Genomic DNA, 19,022 nt, shown 5'->3' on the forward strand with positions numbered 1-19,022 from the left:
TTTAAAAGAATTTGCCACACAAGGCTTAATATTAACCTTGAATTGAGATGAAGCCTTTTAACTCTTCAAACATATTTATATGGTACTTTTGAGAGCAATATCACCAATGGTCTTCAAATTCATTGCTAATAGATCACAAAAGAAAGGATATTTCTTTCCAATTCATTCAAAACTCCAACTGGAAAAAAAAAATATCTTACAACTTCATTCATTGCAATTAGTAATCAATGAGTATCAGTGTATCTCAGGGAATCAAATATACAAAAAAAAAAAAATCAACACCCCATACAAAATAAACATTGTATTATCACCAAGCCTCCTCAAAATTCAAGAAAGCTATATAATAATAATAATCTTAATAATAATTATAAATGTGGATAGATAGGTTTAATTTACATCTTCAGTTCATTCTCTGATGCCTATATAAAAATTTCATCAACCGTCTTCTCCAAACTCCTTTGTGAATTTTTCATGCACTTCAAGGTCCTTTTTGCTCACAGTTGGCCTTTGTCTGGCCAACACCTTGTCAAAATCTGTTCTAGAGATGGGCGGCGGATTGATCTTAACAGATACAAACAAATTATGTCAATAATTTCAGTTATTATACAGCCAAATGATATTAAACAGGGTTACCTTTGAAGCGAGCCCTTTTGCAGCCAGATCCTGCATGGTTGTTTGAATAGAACCCCGTTGTTTTGGCCCACAAGGCATCCAGAGATCTTCAGGAGTCTTTATGAAATACATCGCATCTTGGGTTTTACGTACAGGCTCAAATAGCACGTCTTTCACCTGATGAGTGCATCCAAAAATATGTAACGAATATTAGTTAGTGCAGTTGAGAGGATGATATAGGGGAAGGTATTTTCTTGAGAAATTTGAATAAAGAACTGTCACACACTTACACAGACAGAAATATCTGAGCCAGAATATCCTTCGGATTTGCGAGCCAAGTTCTCATAATCGCTTTCAGTCAAGTTATGAGGAGTATCTCCCAGATGAACCTGCACATAGTCAAGCAAATTCAAGGATACAAGGTTCGGTCGATTTCTCAGCATTGCATATTTTAATAGAGAATGTGAAAAGGGAGAACAAAAGTTGAAGTGATATTTGTATATACTTTGAACATGTGCTGCCGTGCCTTCAAATCTGGTAGAGGAATGTATATACGCTTGTCAAATCGTCGACGGATGGCCTGAAACAATTATTAGTTAGGACATCAACGACAGGTCCAGTTTTCCCAGATTATAAACTAAGTTAAAGATGCACCCACCTGATCCAAAGCATATGGAGTATTGGTTGCTGCAAGAACAAGAACTTTATCATCATTATGTCCTACACCCTGAAAAGTATCAGAGAAACCTTAGGCCATCTAAACATCCACCTTCATAAATAAGGTTCTCTTTGACCTGGACCTTGTTTGATCTTAGGCTTATTTGAATAACCTTGTTTCATCATTCATGTAAGTTATTGAAAATCGGGTTATTCGGGTAAGAAGACATTAGGGGTATAAATATATAATGAAAAAGTAACTTTAAAATATTGAGGATATTTTGGTTGATTTGAATGTAGGTAGATGTGTTGACTGGATAGTGGATTATTTGAAATTAATCTCAAATAAGGCCTTAAATTCAATGAAATGGACTACTTATTTGTTTCCACTACTAAACAACAGAGATGAATTGAAAAAGATGTCCATCATGTGATTCATTTTCTTATCTTTTTACTAAAAGTTGGAAAGATACAAAGATGAATAGCATGACAAGTACAAATGGAGAACCTTCACATGAAGGTTTAAACAGGAGAACACAACTTTAATTTAATTAAGTACTTTCCTTCAAAAACAATTAATGAAGTACCTGCATCTGCACAAGAAGCTCAGTTTTGATACGTCTAGAAGCTTCACTCTCATTCCCTTCTCCACGTTGACCACATAGGGAATCAATTTCATCAACAAAGATGATGGAAGGAGCACTTTCACGAGCCATTTGGAAAAGGTTTGAAACTAGTTTTTCACTTTCACCCATCCACTTTGAAACGAGGTCTGAAGAGGAAATGCTGCATAAAAGAAGCAGATGGCACTTGCCAACTTGTTGGAATAAGGTCCCAGCATGAAGAATTAACAGAAATTAGAAAGGAACATAGAAAATAAACATTATTCCTACTTTTTTTCAATGGTACAATCAGATGCAGAGTATTTAATACTTAGTTCTAACTGCTAGGCTTAGCAGATTCATAAGGAAGTGGCCCCATTTGGAAACACTGTTTTTTTCAAATATCTAGTCTGAAAGTGTATCCAGATGAGATCCGAGTTTGGAAACATAATGTAGTCAGACGACACACATTCATAAACTATTGGTGGTTTCACATCTGATCTAGATTCAAATCTGGAAACAAAAATTATTTCCAAATAGGCCCATAGTATAGGTGTGAGGCCTATGGACTTTTTCCACTTTTAGCTGAAGAATTAGAACCATGGACTTTTTTCCTTTAGCTTTGAGAAAGGGAGGATGGGGTCATCTACATAGACCCATGTGGCTACCCCAATAAATGACACTGTCCCACCACAAAATATCCATTGATCTTATCACCAAAACCCGATACCCCTTCCTGCCCCCTCCAACCAAAACTGTAGTTTGACAAATGAAGAAAGCAAAAAATGCTTTTCATTCTAAGGTGTTGTCAAAAAAATTGTTCAACATTGCTAAGAAACTTGTTCAATATTGGGTCCAATTGAAAACTTTGCAACAATTCATTAATTACAAGCACTCGTTTCTCAGAAGAAAAAAAAGAGAGAGAGAAGATACTTGCTCAATCTAGTTGTGTTCCTCTCACAATACACTACCTACTTATTTCTTGTATTTAAAGTGTTTTGTGTATCCTTTAATTTTAGTTTTTTGCGACCAGGGTTTATTCCCTTTTTCTCTTTTGCGGCTGAGGTTTATCCTCAGAAGGAGGTTAGCACAACCCCCGCCGTCATGGTCCCCACTTAAATAAAGATGTTCTAAGTGAGAATCAAACATGAGTTATTTTCTCTTAAGTAATACTCTTTCCACTTGAGTTACCTGGTGGGTTGTGATTTGTATATATATCAAAGTGATAATCTTGTTCTATATCATTATTGAAGAAGATGACATCCCTACTATTTCTTGGGCATGACAAGATGGTATGTCTTCAGTTCAATATCTACTAAGATTGTAATTTGAAGATGCACCTGAACTAATTGAAAAAATAATTGGAACAAAATGGTATCTACATCTTTGTCAATGTGACACTGGGTGGTGTTTTCGAACATATTATGAAAAGTATCAACTAATTAAGATATGCAAGAGTGGATGTAAGTAATCAGAAGAACCAAAGGAAGCAAAGGAAGATAGAATCTCATGTAAGAAAACAAATAACAAGACTTGGTAGCTGAAAACTCACCTGAAAAAGGTAGAATCAGCTTCAGTTGCAACAGCTTTAGCTAAGTAAGACTTCCCTGTTCCAGGTGGACCATATAAAAGGAATGCTTTCCACGGCCGTCTCTTACCTTAAAGAGCATAAAGGAACCACATTATTATAAGCAACCAATCTAGAACTTCAGATAAATCTTCTATAACAATCCCCTGTTGCACAAAATCTTACTAATACAGTTCAACCAGAAAAACATAAATCGATCAAATGATGTAGTCAAAAGAAAAGAAACCAACCAACAAAAAATTGAGGAAACTTCACAGGAAGAATAACTGCCTCCTGCAATGCCTGTTTTGCGCTTTCAAGCCCAGCAACATCATTCCACTTCACATTCGGTTTCTCCCTAATTATAGCAGAGTTCAATCCAGACCTAAGCTTCGCCTTCTCAGTATCCTCCCCCTCCCCGGCTTCTCCCCCATCCTTAGGTTTGGCCTTTGTACGAGTAGCCAAGGCAGCATCTCCGTTGGAAGCAGGACCTGATCCACCTTCGTCGAGCACGGACCTGATCTCCTCCGCTCGACGCAGATACTCGGTGAACTTTTGCGTGATTGCCTCCTTGATCTTAGGGTTTTTCTCATACTTCAAGTGTGTCTTGAAGTACTCCAATGCATTCATATAGAGCGGAAACGCCTTCGCATAGTTTCCTTCATTATCTTCGTGTACAGCCTGCTTCACGTACTCGATTGCTTGCTCCTTGAAATTGCTATACATCTTTCACAATCGGTAAGCTCATATAATTATTATTCGAGGAATTGAAGAAAACGGAAGACCTAGGATCAGAATTACTGAGATTTGACACTCTTGATCCTTATTATCAAACCCTACTTTGTTTAAGATGATCGGCGTTTGATCGGCGACGACGAAGATATTTATTTCATCACAGAAATTTACGGTGAAAGAGGGAATTGGGGGTCAAGGCGCGTACGGAAAGCAAATTTAAAACAAAATATTGAACCCTGAAGTTATGTACATGTATGAATTAACCCCATATACATTAATAAATAGCAAACAAGAACTAAACTTCTGGAAAAATATCAAGATGCAACCATCAATTAACTGCACATGTTCAAAAGAATCCAGGAATTTGACTAGGAGGTCAGATTAGAAAATGTTGAAGTGAGCTTAAAAATATAAATGAAGAATTATTAATATAACGACTTTATCGAGTTTATCTAAGGATGGCAATAGACGGGAAAGAATGTATTTATCATTCCCCGTTCTGTTTTACTTCGAAGATTTTTTAGTACCATTATTATTTCGTTCGTTTTCAGGAAATTCTCACGATATACCGACCATTTTTTTTAAGAAAATGTTATATATAATAAAATTATATAAACGAATTTTTTTATTTAATATATATTATAAATATTAAGAATTTATATTTGTATAGATAATTAAACTTAAAAATTTTTAAAAATATAATTAATTAATAAATTTATTTGTAATTTATATATATTTAATTGTGTTTATAGTGTTCGGAACAGAATTTGAGGTAAAATCGGAGCAAGTCTGAGGGACCCAAATCAGGGACGGACTCAGGAATTATGGTTGGAGTTGACTTAAAATAATAACGAAATTTTTTTGAATAAAATTAGTGGATAATAGTAAGTTTTAGTATTTTTTTAATAATTAAATTAAAAAAACATTAAAGTATATTAAAAAAAATTAAGAAATTAGTGGTTATAGTCAAATTTAAAATTAAATAAATAAATAAATCGGGATGGACCCGAGCTCCTACATAGATCCGTCCCTGACCCAACTACCATCCTCGTCTCGTCCCGATTAACTATCAGTCAAATTAGGTAAAAGAATTCTCAAACAGGACAATTTAATTCGATTACCACCGCATAACTTTGATAAAACTAGTTTATCAAGGAGATAAACCTAGGTTCTACCCATTTTGTACGAATAAGAGAGGTAAATATTAAACTAAATAAAAATAAATAAATAACATAAGAGAGCAGGTCACATCTGTACTTTATAAAAAAAATGGTGATGGGTTACGTCCGTCGTGCTCCAATCAATCTTTTTATGAAAAAGGTTAAGCCTACGTAAGGGTTCATTTGAAAAAAAAATGTAGAATCTCAGAAAAAAAAAATGATTGTTTATAATAATATAATTTTTCTTTTAACACCAATTTAATATGTACAAACATTTTAGTTGAGTCGATTTTTTTAAGTTTCCAATTGAAACGATTAATTTTGTTTGATTGGTTATATGGTTTAGGTTTTAATTGTTTAATGTTAAATTAGAGTCCGATTGAGTTATGTTTTTAAGGAAATAATAATTTTTTTTTGTAAAAATACTTCAATAATATTAATATATAAATAAAATAATATAATATAATTTAAAATATATATTATTTTAGTATATTAATTAAAGATTTAAAATATATAATTGATGATAAAATAATATTTAGTTTGATTGAACTTATTTTAATAAGCTGAATCTATCCATGCCCAATAATAATTTAAATAAAGACAAATAAAGAAGTATATGTTTATTTTGTTTCTTAACTGTAAAAAGAAAGATGTCATTAAATAAATAATAAAAAATTATCTAAGATTTTAATTATATTTGTTTTTTTAAGTTAAGTTATAGAAAAGGAATTGCGATTTATTTTTAATTTAATTAAATATGAGATTAAATATAATTTTAATTAACTATTTAGAATTGGTTATATATATTTATTGCAAAACAAAATTTCTAGGCGTCAGGTCACATTCCTGACCTAACTAAATGACCAAAGTAACGCATTAATTGATTTATAATCACTTACCCACTTACAGGAAGCATATGATGATTGATGTATTAAATATGAAACCTAAATAATTTATTTTTTATAATATGTTACACAAATATATATATATATATATATATATATATATATATATATATATATATATATTATTTGTTATAAGATACCCAGACCAATTTACATTCATCTCTATCAAATATTTATTATTGTTAGCTATCTCAAAATTTGCACAAATTTAAATGTTTATCATCGTGATGACTGATGAGCTTAATTTATATACATGAGATTAAATCACATATTATTTAATTAATTATATAATTAAACTAAAATATAATCTATTTTTTTAATTTGGACATCATATTTTTATTTAACAATATATGGCTAACTTAAAAATTATTACAATTTAATTAAACAAATTAAATTTAGATGTTTGAACAAATAAAAAATTAGTATTCAAAAAAATTAAAAAAAAATATTGATAATTTTAAAGATCAATTAGTTTAACTGTGTCTAAGAGACAAAATGTGGGATTATATTATCTTCCTATATTAAAACAAATAATTAAAAAAAAAAATCAAATAGAAAAATGTTGCCAATAAACTGCTTAACGAGATTATGAATATCTAATCTTGTTTCCGATAGTTAGAAGAAATAATAAAATAAAATTAAATAAATATAATAAAAACTTTATCTATTCCTCTTTATACTCAATAATTTCTTTTTAAAAAAATGGTTTGATTGAATTTTATTATTATTTTTTGTTACAGATAATAAAATGAGAGTATCAGTCTCTTTCAAACATATTTAATGAATTGAAAATCAATAGATTTTGTGGACATGCCAACAATCAATTATTAAAATGAAGAAAAGAAAAATCACGCTTAGGGATGATCTTATCCGATCAATAAAATTTTGTAAAATATACATATTAAATTAAAGTGTAACAATTAAGACAAGTTTGTTTGATAGTACTTCTCCTTTCAACACGTTATTTATACTTATATATATTTCATTTAAACTATTTATTTTTTAAAATTTAGAATATTAAAAATAAATATATTTTAATTATTTTACCTGGGTAAACCCTTTTATATTCAGTAAGTGTTTTTTTAATCAAACATATTTTTACGATGAACTTAGCCACACAATTTTTAACCAGAAGCTCATTTTATTATTGCCTCTAAGGTGGATGAACATTTTGGACGTTTTGAGGATAAATTTATTCAACTTTTTTCTTTGATAATTTATATTATTTGTAGTTAATTGTATCTTATTTGTTGTAACGTTTGTATTAAACTTGATTTTGAATGAAATCACCATGTTTAAAATAAATAGTAAAAATATTAACTAAAAAATCAAAATATTCATTACTTTATATTTGTAACATTTTTAAAGTATCAAATACTAATAATATTAGTTATTTAAAATAAGTCATTTTTTTTATTATCAAACATATGTATGAAATTATCGAAACTTCTGTATATATATCAAACAATCCCTTATAATTTGGAAGATTATGACGATGAGGCTTGTACTTCATCTCACAAATAATTTTAGCCAGCAACAATGTAAAGGTATAATTTCTTATTGAGCACGCATTTTATACATGATTTGTTCATTCAATATGAATTTAATTTTGGCGTGAAGTAACTAATTATAAGTTGGTCATGAAAAATAAATGACTAATAAATTTGATTTGTACTATTATATTTTTATTTTCAAACATAATACAATCCATTTCATTTGATAAAAATCTCATTTTAATTTAAGCATTTTAATAAGAATTTAAATTACATGTTTAAATATGATTCAAAATGTCTAAATGCAAAGCATCATTTATTTTATTTTATATATATATATATATATATTTTAAATTGTCCATTAATATTAAAAATAACAAGAACAGATAAAAGCTATTAGATTTTAAAAAAAACTATTAACTCTACGATTGATTCCATCAGTTTTATGAAACAATCTCATAAAAATCTATGTAGGTGTTTGGTGAGCTGAATTTCACCCCGATTTTTTATATTTTTTTATTTTTATTTTTACGTTAAAAATGTGACTTTACTTTATATATGTATATTTCAATTTAATTTAATATTTATGTCTCTAATTATTAGAAAATGGCACAACTTACCTTTATCCATTTATTTTATCAAAATTTTACTCTTACTTTTTTAAGTTTACCCCATTTTTTTAAGCACATCTAACTCAGATTTAGGATCTGTCTCATAATAATAACATTATGAATTATACGCATTAGACAGACGACCATAACTATGATCATTAAAGATTTGATGGTTATTATTGTATTTATTATTAATTAAATATTTATTTTGACTAACGATGCTCTAAAATTATGTTGTTAAAATTTTCGATCCATTGAAATTCGGTATTTAATTAATTAATTTTTTATTTATTAATGTCACGTAAATAATAAGTTAACTGCATTCCAAACTACTAATAAAGAATTTCGAATAGTAAAGTTAAAAAATAATGTTCGGAAATCTCAATTAGCTCTTAATGAGTAGTAATAATTTGATGATTTAATTTTACGAAGATTATTTCAATTTAAAATATTTTTAATAAAAAAGAATGAGTACTTATAATATTTAATCTTTAATACTAAAATTTGATCATTAAATTACACTATTTGAGATAAATAAAATAATTAATTATATATAAATACACTATTATATTATTAATTTCATAATGAAATAAATTAATATTATGATTGGATTCTCTTAAACGCTGAAGTGAGTGAAGGTTGGGTAGTAGTGGGTCATGATACTCTCTGTTCAAAATAAATAATAGTATTGTAATAAATATGTTTATACTTTTTATTAATTTTTTTAGAAAATGAACACGAAAATCTAACCAAACCAGACCAGGCATAAAAAAAGTAACTTATTTAGTTGTCCCTCGATTTGTGCGTCTCTTGGCGCGCTTTTATATTGTGGATGCCTAGTAAATAAATAGGACATTATTGTTAGCCGTTATTTTTGGCAATCTATTCTACTACATATTACAGACCTATATTCATCCCTATATGTATAATAGAGAAATGATATTCTATACTATTATTATATATAATAATAATAATCTTTACAAACCTACGCATATCTATTGCTTCTGACTTTTTATCACTTATTAGCAAACAAAATGTAAATAAAATTTTCTCCACTTATGTTTTTTTTATTCAAATAATTGTTCTTTGATGTAGGATTAGTTAGAAATAACATAAATTTTAATATATCGCCTAACTCAATATTAAATAAAATATATTTGATTTTTACTAAAAATAACTTAAATAAAAAAAATATGAATGTGGTGTTATGACAATCTCGTAAAATTAAAAATTAAATTTAATAGTAACATAAGTTATTTGAAAAAAAAATATATATAATTTGGTAAACAAAATGAACTATTTGTATGTATATACTGTTGGAGCACGAGATTTAAATGCTTGCATATATTTATTTGATGTATCATGTATTTCATATATTCTCTTTGTTGTTTTTTAGAAAATGAATAAAATTTATTTAATTTTTTTGAACTCAAGTTAAACTTTAAATAAAACCTTTTTATTCATGCAGAATAAAATTATTTAAATAAAATGGAGTTTGTTGAAATAAAATAATATTATTAATTTTATAAAAGTAAATATACAAAATTATCTTGTTTAATTTTATATGTGCTTATTTACTTGTAGCTAAAACTAATTCAATAAGAATTGAATACCTAAAATAAAATCATTATTAAGAATTGAATATACCGCTAAATTAATAATGTTGCGTCGTTTACTAGTTGGTGAGTCAACCCACTACAATTATAAGCATTATATTTATTCCAGATCACATCTGTCTTTAACATTTATAAACAGTTTTTTATGCATGTGAATATATATCTTTTTTATTTCATTGAAGAGTGTTATTTTATAATCATCATTTCTATTTTTAAAATATGTGATTAAATTTTTACTTAAAATATTTTAAACTGAGATGGGAGGAAAACTTTTAATATTAATAATAATAATAATAATAATAATAAGTAGACTTAAAAGGGTATTATAGAGTTGTAAGTTTAAAGGCTAATATAGTCTTTAGCCATTAAAGTGAAGCTATAGTTGAGATTCCTAAACCAGAGGTTCAACAAATGAGATTTAACCTTCCTTTTTTCCTTATTTAGCAAAAAAATAAAAGCTAAAAAGTAACTTCCTTTCATCATCATAATAATGACCGGGCTGCAGTTCAGCTTCGTGCCCACACTCTTTCTCTCTCCATTGTCTACAGCTTCACCAGCGCTTTCCGGTGCCGTCGCCGTCGACGCCGGCATGTACATAACCGTCTCCGTCGGTATATAGTGAACTGCAGTGACAGTGTGTGTTTCCTTCTTTCTTAAATATGAGTTAATGAGGAGGAGGAGGAAGACTGAAAAACTTCTGCCATTCCAGTCAAAACCACCACATATTGAATCTCTGGCTTACCGCCAGGAGATTTAGCGTCGCCGGCGCTTGATCTGCCTGTCAATAGAACCGATGAAGCGGTCGGTGAGGCCGCTCTTTAGTATTCTCCTCCTATTGGCAATTGCTGTCACTCTCACCGGCCGAGTTGCAGTCCGGCGACGATTCGGCCTGATTCGTTTCGATCAAGGCATTACTTCAGTTGACAATCATCCGCCGCCGGTATTCAATCAGACGCTCTTGAGATTTGCGTCGGTGGAGTTAGGTGAGGAGAAACTGAACCAAGAAGTTGACCGGCTATTAGAAGGTAATTTCCGGAATCACGCGACGCATCGATCTTTTCTCTCTTCGACGGGAAGCTATAGAAGACTTAATATTCCGGCGAGGTCTTCGAGAGGAATTCCGACTTTGCTCAGGTCGCCGCAGTTTTACAGGCTTTGGCTGGAATTTCGGAAGCACTTGCAAAAATGGTGGCGGAACAAGCGGTTTCAAGCTGAGGTACTTTCTGATTTGGTCCAGATGATTAAAGTTCCAATTGACCGGCATAATGGAGTCTCGCTTTCCAATGAACGGTACTCTACTTGCGCCGTAATAGGTAATAGTGGCATTCTGTTGAACAGCGAGAATGGAGCATTAATTGATAGCCATGAAGCTGTGATTCGGCTGAACAACGCTAGAACGAACGGGTACGAAAGAAACGTGGGATCAAAAACTACCATTTCCTTTATTAACAGCAACATATTGCATCTTTGTGCTCGAAGGGAAGGTTGTTTCTGCCATCCTTATGGAGCGACTGTCCCGATCGTTATGTATATTTGTCAGCCTATTCATTTCATGGATTACACGACCTGTAATTCATCGCATAAAGGCCCACTGATTATCACAGATCTACGGTTTGACATGATGTGTGCTCGGATAATCAAGTATTACTCGTTGAAAAGATTCGTGGAGGTGGAGGAGACGAAGAAGCCAATAGAAGAATGGGGATCTGCTCATGATGGTTCCCTCTTCCATTACTCTTCAGGAATGCAAGCTGTTATGATGGCTTTGGGGATCTGCGATAAGGTTAGCATATTCGGATTTGGAAAACTGCCATCTGCTAAACATCATTACCACACCAACCAAAAATCAGAACTTCATTTACACGATTATGCAGCGGAGTATGACTTCTATCGCGATCTTGCAGAGAAACCCCAGGTAATTCCATTCATCTCACCCAATTTCAAGTTTCCATCCGTTGTCTTTCACCAGTGATCTCTCCCATCTCTCTCGCCCTTTCTTTTCCAGGTATTTCTATGTAGTATTCATTTGGTAGATTTGGTTAAAATAGAAGAAATTTGTCTGTTTCAATTGTTAGTAGTATCCGTAACAGACGGAATAGGGATTTGCATTATTGAATGGTGACCCATCACTCCATGTATTCGATCCAGAAATGATGGCAAAGATTCATCACAGTAACACTTTTGTCAGCAATCAATGAAATTTACACTTTTGTTAATCCAAACTCTGACTCCATCTGTGTATTGTAAGGTGTGTTGAATAGTATCTTATGAACCTAAATTCTGTAGAACAACATAGAAGAGAACACATGGGTGTCTTATCTATGATTGAGTTTTCTTAAGATCAATGATAATGAACAAACATACATATATAGTTATAGTTTATCTTATGTTGCATACAGTTCATCAAAAGAAACAACACATAAAACTACACTGCATGTACAAAAGCTATCATCCATAGTACATGCAGCAAAGTAGCAAACCAAACAAAGCCTTTAAGGAAAACAAAAGATTCCTTTGATACAAAAGAGCGGCAGAAAAACACGCTGCTCATCATCTTCCACCCCCAAACCACATCAGCATATTGTTCACAAAGGATCAGAAGTAGGATCTTGATCTTCATAAACTACATTCTGCTCCTCATACTTAACTTCCACCAAGAAACAGATCCTTGCCTGTCAACATCAAGAGAAATAAGGTAACAACAAATAATGCCAAACAACACTATGGCTAATAATAACAGTCCTCCATCCAAGTGTATCACCTGCTTTGGATCATATACAGAAAACTCGTTGTACTCGAGAGGGCTGTCTTTGTGCTCGGAAGGCACTAAACGACCGCAAGGAACTTTTATGTCGTCTTTCCATATAAAATGTTCAGATTCCTCTGTTTTCTTTCTGCCTAATCCCAACACTCCCATCTTCTTCTCTTCTAGTGTCTCTACCTCCTGTTTAAGTATTTAAGTCATAAACTAATCTATTTTCATTTGACCATGCGCATCCTTCTTTTCTTACCTCCAACCCCGGAATGGAGCCATATTCTGTTATCTCATCTCCTAGAGAAGCAACAGCCAAAACCAAGAACCCTTCTGGCCTATCAACAGCAGTGAACCCATATTTAGCCGCCTCTGCTGAAGCATCAGAGCAAACAATCGACCTCCCAAACTGCAAACAAAAGCTCAACTATGAAAATCATACGAGGAAACTCTGATAATTCAAATTCATTTAAGATAATTGTGCTTACCATGTAACCTGGTTGAGGAAGACAGCAAATTGAAGGATGGAACCCTTTCTGCAAATGCCTTACGAGATTGGAGCTCCTAGTACCTGAAGCAAAAGATCAACTATTTAAGTCACAGCTTGAAAGGGGTGACATCAAAACAAACAAATTTAAGAAGCCTTACCACACCACAGTAAGTACTTGTTAGGAAGATTCTTCATCTCGTCATAAGAAAGGCAAGCACTCGGGTCAACAGCCAATATGTTCACAACAGACGCCCCATAACTCTGCCCAACAAAACAACTCAGTCAAAAGAATTCGACTACAGCAAGGACTAATAATAATAAGTTCAGCCGGAATCTTACAACATCTCCAACTTTGAAGGGTTCATATGTCGTCTCCAAATATTTCACTATCATCTTATAGTCATCGGAGTCCTTCTCTAAGGAAGTGATCGAACATCCTAGTTTCTTATACCTATCGAACAAGGGATCATCAAGTGTAGAACCTGTCATGTCACCCACGAGATGGGATGCCACCGTAATATCCCTTACCATCTCCAGCGCAGATGCAGCCTATGTGTAAATAAATCGGCTCAGTACAATGTAAATAGGATCTTGGATTTCAATTTGTTATCTCTTACATGCTCTGCTACGTCGTGGAAATCTCTGAAGATCAGAGGCCTTGTGGAAGGCAGTAGAGTAAACCATTTACAGCTGATATCCGCCCACAAGGCGGCCAAGTTCTGACCTGTCTCCTTGGATGATGCCAATGTATGAGCGAAATCTACAAGTATCTCTTCACCTGAAAGGAACAAACGAGTCGGGTTGAGCATGTTTGGAGGAAAATGGAAAAGGGGAAGGAGAAAGATTACATCTTTTCAAATGAATATCTGAAAGCATCCCCACTGGAAGGTCAGGAAGGTCTAAGCCTGACTCCATCAGAGCATACCTGTAGTAGAAATCCTTTTAAAGGAACATCCCAGGAACCAAACAAAACATAGCCTTAAAGAAAAATTCATTTAGATTAGTATGGAAGATAATGAATGACCTGTATATCTCTTGACTACAAAGAATTTTCATGAAATTAGCTGCCACAGGATCCAGCTTGCTGTGAACAACAGCAATTCCCATCTGTCGAAGACCTAAACCGCCATGTCTCACATCGATTCCATCTGCCTAATATAGGACGAACAGATGGACGCCCATAAATATCCAAGTCAGGCTAGTAAATTGGAGAAATGTGAGAAAATTGACTAACCATGTCTAGTGGGTAGAATTTATAATGTTTCTTCTGAAACTTCTTTTCCTTCTCCCACGGCTCAAACTCATTCCCAGTTAACTCTTGGAAAAGCCTGACAAACTCTTCGATAGCATCCCCCAAATTCTCCCACTGTTCAACTCTCTCCTCTGCCATGGCATCATCACCAATTCTTCCTTTCTTGAAGTACAGATGTAATCCCTCGTTTGGCACCATTATCAGCTGCATCACACAAAGGCTGCCATGATAAAACAGCAAACAGTGTATCAGAACGATCGTTCAGACAAATTGAAAATTAATCATGCAGTTACAAAAGTGAGTACTCATTCACTCTTGGTGCAAAGTCGAATAGAGCAAAGGCACAGTTATAGAGTATGCCGTCTTTCTCAAAGATCACACCCCCTTTCTCCTGAAGCATAGAATCTTTGTGAACTCCCCTCTTCCCATACAGCTTGATTTCAGCTACAAGCGTCTCCAGCGCCTCCTGGGTCGAGTCCATCTTGTCCAAAGGGATTCCTCTTCCTTCTACTGTGAGATCGCTAGCTACATCGTAGGCATCGAGAGGCTGCGATTCCTGTTTCTCGATGCTATCAAGAAGCCATGCTTCCCTTACTACTGGAATACCCCGTTCCCTAACAAGGAAAAAATGACAAAGAATCAATGATTTATTCTTAAATCGATTGAGTTCAAATGTTCTTGACTCACAATGCTTCTGCTAATTTGGATGAGCCCCCACGTTCACGTTCTGTTGGTGGCACCACCAGACATGTTGCACCAATTACAGAATTGGTAACCTTTCCTCCATGTCTCTCTATCTTCGATTTCCAGTAGCCCTGACAAAGAACAAATGGTTTGAGTTTGAGTTTGAGTTGGAGGAATTATTAAGAAGAAAGAGAAGAGATTTGTTTACATGTGTTCGAGAGAGACGTCCGGACAGAGAAATCAAGATTCCGGAAAATGGTTTATCCGTGCCACCTTCCCTCTTAGGCCTTTTCTTTGGGTCCAGTTGCAGACTCTTTATTAACTGCAACCCAAATTAACAGGGTGAGAGACAAAGTAAGCATGTGATGATGTGCAAAAAAGAAGAAATGGGTTGGTTACATCAGAAACAGGCGAATTCTGAACAGATTCTGGAAGTTTGATTGGATCCTCTTTCCTGAGCGGGTTTTTGGAAGTGAAAACACAGCTAGACCATTCACTGTAACTTCCTTCACAGGTATATGTGCCAGAGTTGTTGCACTTGATTCTGCCACCGCAGATAAAACAGTTATCCAACGCCCCGAAGAACATCATATCTTGACAACAGGGAACAACGAAGTCGTCTTCGTCTACAGAGGCATCTAGGCCGTTGGATTCGAGGATTTCGCGCATCTGGTTGATGGTGAGATGCTCCATGGTTGCTTTACAGAAGTTGTCAAACTCGGCTGCAACATCGTTAACTTCGGACTTGGATTTCTTGGAGGTCTGCTCATCTTCTTGGGCCTTGCTCTGATCTGCTTTCTGTTTCCTTGTCATTATTTTCTCTTCCTCTCCACCACCACCACCTCCTCCGGATGAATGGGGATGGTGAGCATGACCTCTTGTTTCATGCACCTTATAAGTTTCACCAACAGATTCAGAATGAATTGATTAATAATAATAACAAATCTATCTATCTTGCATGTATGTCCCTGTTACTTTAGGGAAAAAGATCAATTGATTTGCATGCATGGTTAATGGTTTTTAGGGTTTAGGAGTAGTGATTGATTACCTTCATGATCCTTGCCTTCCAAATTTGGAACTGTAATCTTCTTTGAGCTCTCAGATTGGAGAAGAAGAAGAAGAACACACTAGTTTACACCTCCTTGCTTTTATAAAGACAGATATGATGGGGAGTTCTAGTTGTAGTTGTAGTTCTGTCTGTCTTGTCTGTGTGTCTGATAAAGAAAGAAGACAGATAGAGAGTTGCAACATGTTTGGGGATGATGAACATCAGGTGTCTAAGTGAGGAAGCAACATGTGTAACAAAGGGCTTGGTTTCTCGCCACATGGCTACCTAACCTGGATACATGCTCCATTGCTTGACATCTGTAATTATAGGGATTGGGAACCTCCATCTCCTTGTATTATTTAAATACCGTCCTACAATCTCATACTATTTTTATTTTTAAAAAAATGACTTTTTTTTAATATGGATATTCCCTCACTCCATATTTAAGGTCTTCTTCTCAGTTTGTCGGAGAAGTTTTTTTTTTTTTTTTTCAAAGACTTAATGAATTAATATAAAATAAAATAAATATTAAATTAATTTAATAATAAATGAGGAGGGATGCAATGAATTTTAGTTTTGGTTAACACGCTTAAGTCTTAACCCGACCTTAAAAGTTAAATAAAATGAGTATGTTTATTTCCTAATAAATAAATAATGTTGCTCTTCAACACAATTGAGTTAGTTTTGGTCTAATAAACATATTAATACTTTTGGATGAAATTAATTTCAACAATTTGAAGGACAGTGAAGGAGATATATTAAAACAAAGAGCTTGCAAAGATAACAGTTAATTTATTTTCTCTAAAAAAAAAGAATGAACAACAAAAATTATTCTCATTAACAAAAGAAATCAAAGAATCATTGGAATATGCCAAAACGGTTCATTAAGTTGAGGAATATTGTAATTGGAGTAGTATTTTTCAAAACAATAATATATTTAGGATGAATTTTACGACCTATTTATTAAAAACTCGTATATTTTCTATTGTTGAGTATTTGTAACATTTTTTTAGCATTAAAGAATCCTTTCACTTCACATTTTTGTAACATTCTCCTTAGATATTGTCAAAACTATATTAATATTGTTTCTTTCTTCCCCAACTTCTATAACGTTGATAAAGAATCTATTTTACCATGTAAAATTAGAAAACATGTCATAGATTATGATAAGTGAAGGGTTAATACCAAAGATAATGTAATTAGTTATACATTATCATTAAAACTATTTTTTATACCAAGTATTGGTTATATAAGTAGCTAGCAAATATGATGTATTGAGATTTTTAATCCTATTCTTTTACAAATAAAAGACTAATAATTAAGAAAATAAAAACTCATAAACATGAACACAAAAAAAACATAATAATTTATTAAATATTGTTTTTAAGTTGTGATAAATGATGAATCAAAACAACAAGGTTTCGTGGTGTAGTTGGTTATCACGTCAGTCTAACACACTGAAGGTCGAAGCCAAATTTTTAATAATAAATATTTAAATCAGTGTTAGTTTGTACCACATCGAAAATTTATATGTACGAGACAATGTATAAGAATGAAAGAAACAAAATAATCAAAGGTGTTCGTAGAAAGGAGAGATGGTTGTCTCTCCTTGGCTTTTTAATAATAAATATTTAAATCAGTGTTAGTTTGTACCACATCGGAAATTTATATGTACGAGACAATGTATAAGAATGAAAGAAACAAAATAATCAAACGTGTTCGTAGAAAGGAGAGATGGTTGGCATCTCCCCCGACAGGGACGGGAACGGCTTTCGGGCCTTATCTGTTACCACACATCCGGTTAAGGCTACCCACTTCGGTGGATCTATAACCCAATTTTTTTTGTATAATTTGATCTACATATTTGATGAAATGTTGTAATTTATATAGAACCAAATCTCTTTTTCTTTTATGAACTTGTTATTTGATTCTTTAAAGTGTATTTCGAGATAATAAAAATACACTTAGATTTTTGTATTGCATACAAAGAGAATAAAGTTAACTCTACTAAAAAAAATAGGAATATTAAAAAAATATATGTGATATTTATCTCGATTCTAACTGATTTAATTCTAACGATCTGCCTTTAGTATAGGAATTAATATCACATTTAATTCTACAGTTATGCAAAATTAAGTTAGTATTTACGTTTCTTGTTTTCATCATTTTTATAGGCGAAGTTTATTTCTTTTGCTGTAATCTGTTTTATCTTTATCTTTTGACAATTAGAAATCTCTTCATCTGTTTATTTCCACACTTCATTGTTCATCATTTTCTTCCATTCCGCACAACAGAAATAAATTTAACTCTAAAGTGTATCTTTATTAGTCTTAAATGAACTCTATTATTTGATGCTTTAAAGTGTATTTTGAGATAATAAAACTGTTCAGAAAGTGTTAGAAATTTATGGAATAAGAATGCATAAAGTACGTAGTAATGAGACAATAAATTGGTAAAAATATGTTTAATTAAGGTGTATGATTATGAAGAAAATGATAGATATAGACTAGTTAGAAGATATGAAATGTTTATGAATATGAATAGAATTATTGAGTATATTATAAATTGTTAGATGTTTGTTTTTTTATAGTGAAAATTATATGAAAGGTTGGAGTGTTGAAGATAGGGGAGATACTTGATAATAGTCAAGGGATGAAATCATTCCATTATTGTATATGTGTTTCTGTTGAGATGAGAAAGAAAATGATTTTAATGGTTTGGGCTAAACTCGTAATTATTAAGTTAACTTTTGAACTTGAATGACAAATTTTATTTTAAGAGTTTTACTCTATTATTATTATGTTAACTTTTAAGTATTAAGGTAGTATGTTATTATGC

The 19,022-nt window shown here is 32.4% G+C and overlaps 3 protein-coding genes and 1 non-coding gene across 6 annotated transcripts; 2 read left to right on the forward strand and 2 right to left on the reverse strand.

The window, feature by feature from the left end:
* Nucleotides 1-173: 173 nt before the first annotated feature.
* Nucleotides 174-4,347, reverse strand: LOC124926401 (protein SUPPRESSOR OF K(+) TRANSPORT GROWTH DEFECT 1). Of its 3 annotated transcripts, XM_047466622.1 has the most exons (8): nucleotides 3,690-4,337; nucleotides 3,424-3,529; nucleotides 1,857-2,055; nucleotides 1,271-1,339; nucleotides 1,118-1,192; nucleotides 903-1,001; nucleotides 634-789; nucleotides 174-561 (listed from the first exon to the last, which is right to left on the reverse strand). In XM_047466622.1, exons 1-8 carry the CDS (start codon nucleotides 4,162-4,164, stop codon nucleotides 436-438), a joined length of 1,305 nt encoding a protein of 434 aa, XP_047322578.1. In that variant the 5' UTR covers nucleotides 4,165-4,337; the 3' UTR covers nucleotides 174-435. The 3 variants fall into 3 exon arrangements, with proteins under 3 accessions (XP_047322578.1, XP_047322579.1, XP_047322581.1); XM_047466623.1 differs by lacking the exons at nucleotides 174-561; nucleotides 634-789; nucleotides 903-1,001; nucleotides 1,118-1,192; nucleotides 1,271-1,339 and having other exon boundaries at nucleotides 1,863-2,078; nucleotides 3,690-4,346; XM_047466625.1 differs by lacking the exons at nucleotides 174-561; nucleotides 634-789; nucleotides 903-1,001; nucleotides 1,118-1,192; nucleotides 1,271-1,339 and having other exon boundaries at nucleotides 1,879-2,086; nucleotides 3,690-4,347.
* A 6,061-nt stretch (nucleotides 4,348-10,408) lies between these two features.
* On the forward strand, nucleotides 10,409-12,176 carry LOC124926402 (beta-1,6-galactosyltransferase GALT29A-like). Its single transcript, XM_047466626.1, has one exon. It carries the CDS (start codon nucleotides 10,752-10,754, stop codon nucleotides 11,928-11,930), a length of 1,179 nt encoding a protein of 392 aa, XP_047322582.1. The 5' UTR covers nucleotides 10,409-10,751; the 3' UTR covers nucleotides 11,931-12,176.
* A 97-nt stretch (nucleotides 12,177-12,273) lies between these two features.
* LOC124926400 (protein ADP-ribosyltransferase PARP3) lies at nucleotides 12,274-15,994 on the reverse strand. The gene is made up of 14 exons (XM_047466621.1): nucleotides 15,536-15,994; nucleotides 15,345-15,458; nucleotides 15,140-15,267; nucleotides 14,758-15,066; nucleotides 14,435-14,672; nucleotides 14,225-14,352; nucleotides 14,049-14,125; nucleotides 13,818-13,978; nucleotides 13,540-13,749; nucleotides 13,359-13,461; nucleotides 13,199-13,281; nucleotides 12,970-13,119; nucleotides 12,720-12,902; nucleotides 12,274-12,630 (listed from the first exon to the last, which is right to left on the reverse strand). The coding sequence occupies exons 1-14, from the start codon at nucleotides 15,947-15,949 to the stop codon at nucleotides 12,544-12,546; spliced, it is 2,385 nt and encodes a 794-aa protein (XP_047322577.1). The 5' UTR covers nucleotides 15,950-15,994; the 3' UTR covers nucleotides 12,274-12,543.
* A 1,905-nt stretch (nucleotides 15,995-17,899) lies between these two features.
* Nucleotides 17,900-18,027, forward strand: LOC124928265. Its single transcript, XR_007098484.1, has one exon. It is a non-coding gene; the product is annotated as a U6atac minor spliceosomal RNA (small nuclear RNA).
* The last annotated feature ends 995 nt before the right edge of the window (nucleotides 18,028-19,022 follow it).

Source organism: Impatiens glandulifera, chromosome 2 (assembly GCF_907164915.1).
Source record: "Impatiens glandulifera chromosome 2, dImpGla2.1, whole genome shotgun sequence".
Classification (NCBI taxonomy): domain Eukaryota; kingdom Viridiplantae; phylum Streptophyta; class Magnoliopsida; order Ericales; family Balsaminaceae; genus Impatiens; species Impatiens glandulifera.